Here is a 1,844-nt window from a genome sequence, read left to right as displayed (position 1 = left end):
AAAAAAAAAAAAGTACCGGCTCGGGACTTCGCCGCCGCCGCTCCGCTTCTCCGCTCCGGGCTGGTTCCAGGCAAAAGTAGTTTGAATGTACAACATGATGGAAACCGAGCTGAAACCTCCCGCCCCCCAGCAAACTTCGGGGGGAGGCACAGGCAACTCCAACTCGGCCGCGAACAACCAGAAGAACAGCCCGGACCGGGTCAAGCGCCCCATGAACGCCTTCATGGTTTGGTCCCGCGGGCAGCGGCGGAAAATGGCCCAGGAGAACCCGAAGATGCACAACTCGGAGATCAGCAAACGGCTCGGGGCCGAGTGGAAACTTTTATCCGAGGCGGAGAAGAGACCCTTCATTGACGAAGCCAAACGGCTCCGAGCTCTGCACATGAAGGAGCACCCGGATTATAAATACCGACCCCGGAGGAAAACCAAGACCCTGATGAAGAAGGATAAGTACACGTTGCCAGGGGGCTTACTGGCGCCGGGCACCAATACCATGACGACCGGGGTAGGGGTTGGGGCCACCTTGGGAGCTGGGGTGAACCAGAGGATGGACAGTTACGCGCACATGAACGGCTGGACCAACGGAGGCTATGGGATGATGCAAGAGCAGCTCGGCTACCCGCAGCACCCGGGCTTGAACGCGCACAACGCGGCGCAGATGCAGCCCATGCACCGCTACGACGTGAGCGCCCTGCAGTACAACTCCATGACCAGCTCGCAGACGTACATGAACGGATCGCCTACCTACAGCATGTCGTACTCCCAGCAAGGGACCCCGGGCATGGCCCTGGGCTCCATGGGCTCGGTGGTCAAGACGGAATCCAGCTCCAGTCCCCCCGTAGTCACCTCCTCGTCTCATTCGAGGGCTCCTTGCCAAGCCGGGGACCTTCGGGACATGATCAGCATGTATCTACCAGGTGCTGAAGTACCAGAACCAGCTGCCCCAAGCAGACTTCATATGTCCCAACACTACCAGAGTGCACCTGTTCCTGGCACAGCCATTAATGGCACACTCCCTCTATCACATATGTAAGACAAAGGGGCCGGGGGGGCGGGGGTGGGGGGGAAGGAGAACTAAACAAAACAAACAAACAACAACAACAAAAAACTTTTATTAGAAATTCTGGACTTTCTTTTTTTTTTTTTTTATTTTTTTTTGGACTAATTTTTGTTACAGAGAAAACGTGGGGGGAGGGGTGGGGCGGGGGGTGAGGGGGGGCAGAAATAAAGCCGACAAAGGAACTTGTATAGATCTCGGAGGGGAAGCGACTACGCAAAACTTTTTAAAAGTTCTAGTGAGAACGGTAGGAACTTTGCAGGAAGTTTGCAAAAGTCTTTACCGCTAAATATTTAGAGCTAGACTCAAAGAGCGAAGAGGAGAAATGTTTTAATATTTGCAGGCAACTTTTGTACAGTATTTATCAAACTCAACATGGCAATCAGAATGTCCATCGGTCATAGGGAGAGGGGAGAAATCAAACCCCAGAATTCGCGAGTGGTTTTTTACATACAGACTCTCCATAGAGCTCCGTGGCCCTGGCAGCTCCGCTGACGGCAGCTGTGGGAGCGGAGGGAATTGTTTTGCAGCATTTGGACGTTGAAATTGTTTTGGAAATTGTACAAAAGGCAAAAGCAGTAGGAAGGGGACTGGCGAACCGTGGGCTTGGTTTGCTGGGAGAGGGCAAACGTTTCGATGTACGACATTTTTATTTTATTTTATTTTATTTTATTTTATTTTTTACTTCTTGTTAAAAAAGCAAAAAATGCCATGAAGGTTCACATGCCGTTTGTTAATTTATAATAACTTTTTTGTTTCCAGACTCCATCCCGTTCAAAGAAAAGGG

The 1,844-nt window shown here is 51.2% G+C and overlaps 1 protein-coding gene across 1 annotated transcript; it reads left to right on the top strand.

The window, feature by feature from the left end:
- The first annotated feature begins 6 nt into the window (after nucleotides 1–6).
- On the top strand, nucleotides 7–1,045 carry SOX2 (SRY-box transcription factor 2). Its single transcript, XM_010726968.2, has one exon. The coding sequence runs from the start codon at nucleotides 86–88 to the stop codon at nucleotides 1,031–1,033; it is 948 nt and encodes a 315-aa protein (XP_010725270.1). The 5' UTR covers nucleotides 7–85; the 3' UTR covers nucleotides 1,034–1,045.
- The last annotated feature ends 799 nt before the right edge of the window (nucleotides 1,046–1,844 follow it).

This window comes from Meleagris gallopavo, unplaced genomic scaffold (genome assembly GCF_000146605.3).
Source record: "Meleagris gallopavo isolate NT-WF06-2002-E0010 breed Aviagen turkey brand Nicholas breeding stock unplaced genomic scaffold, Turkey_5.1 ChrUn_random_7180001863436, whole genome shotgun sequence".
In the NCBI taxonomy this organism is placed as follows: Eukaryota; Metazoa; Chordata; class Aves; order Galliformes; family Phasianidae; genus Meleagris; species Meleagris gallopavo.
The sequence above is the reverse complement of the archived record's forward strand: the minus strand, read 5'-3'. Positions and strand labels throughout refer to the sequence as shown.

Coding starts and splice junctions, on each gene's coding strand:
- SOX2 (XM_010726968.2), top strand. CDS start 86: ATGTACAACATGATGGAAACCGAGCTGAAACCTCCCGCCCCCCAGCAA.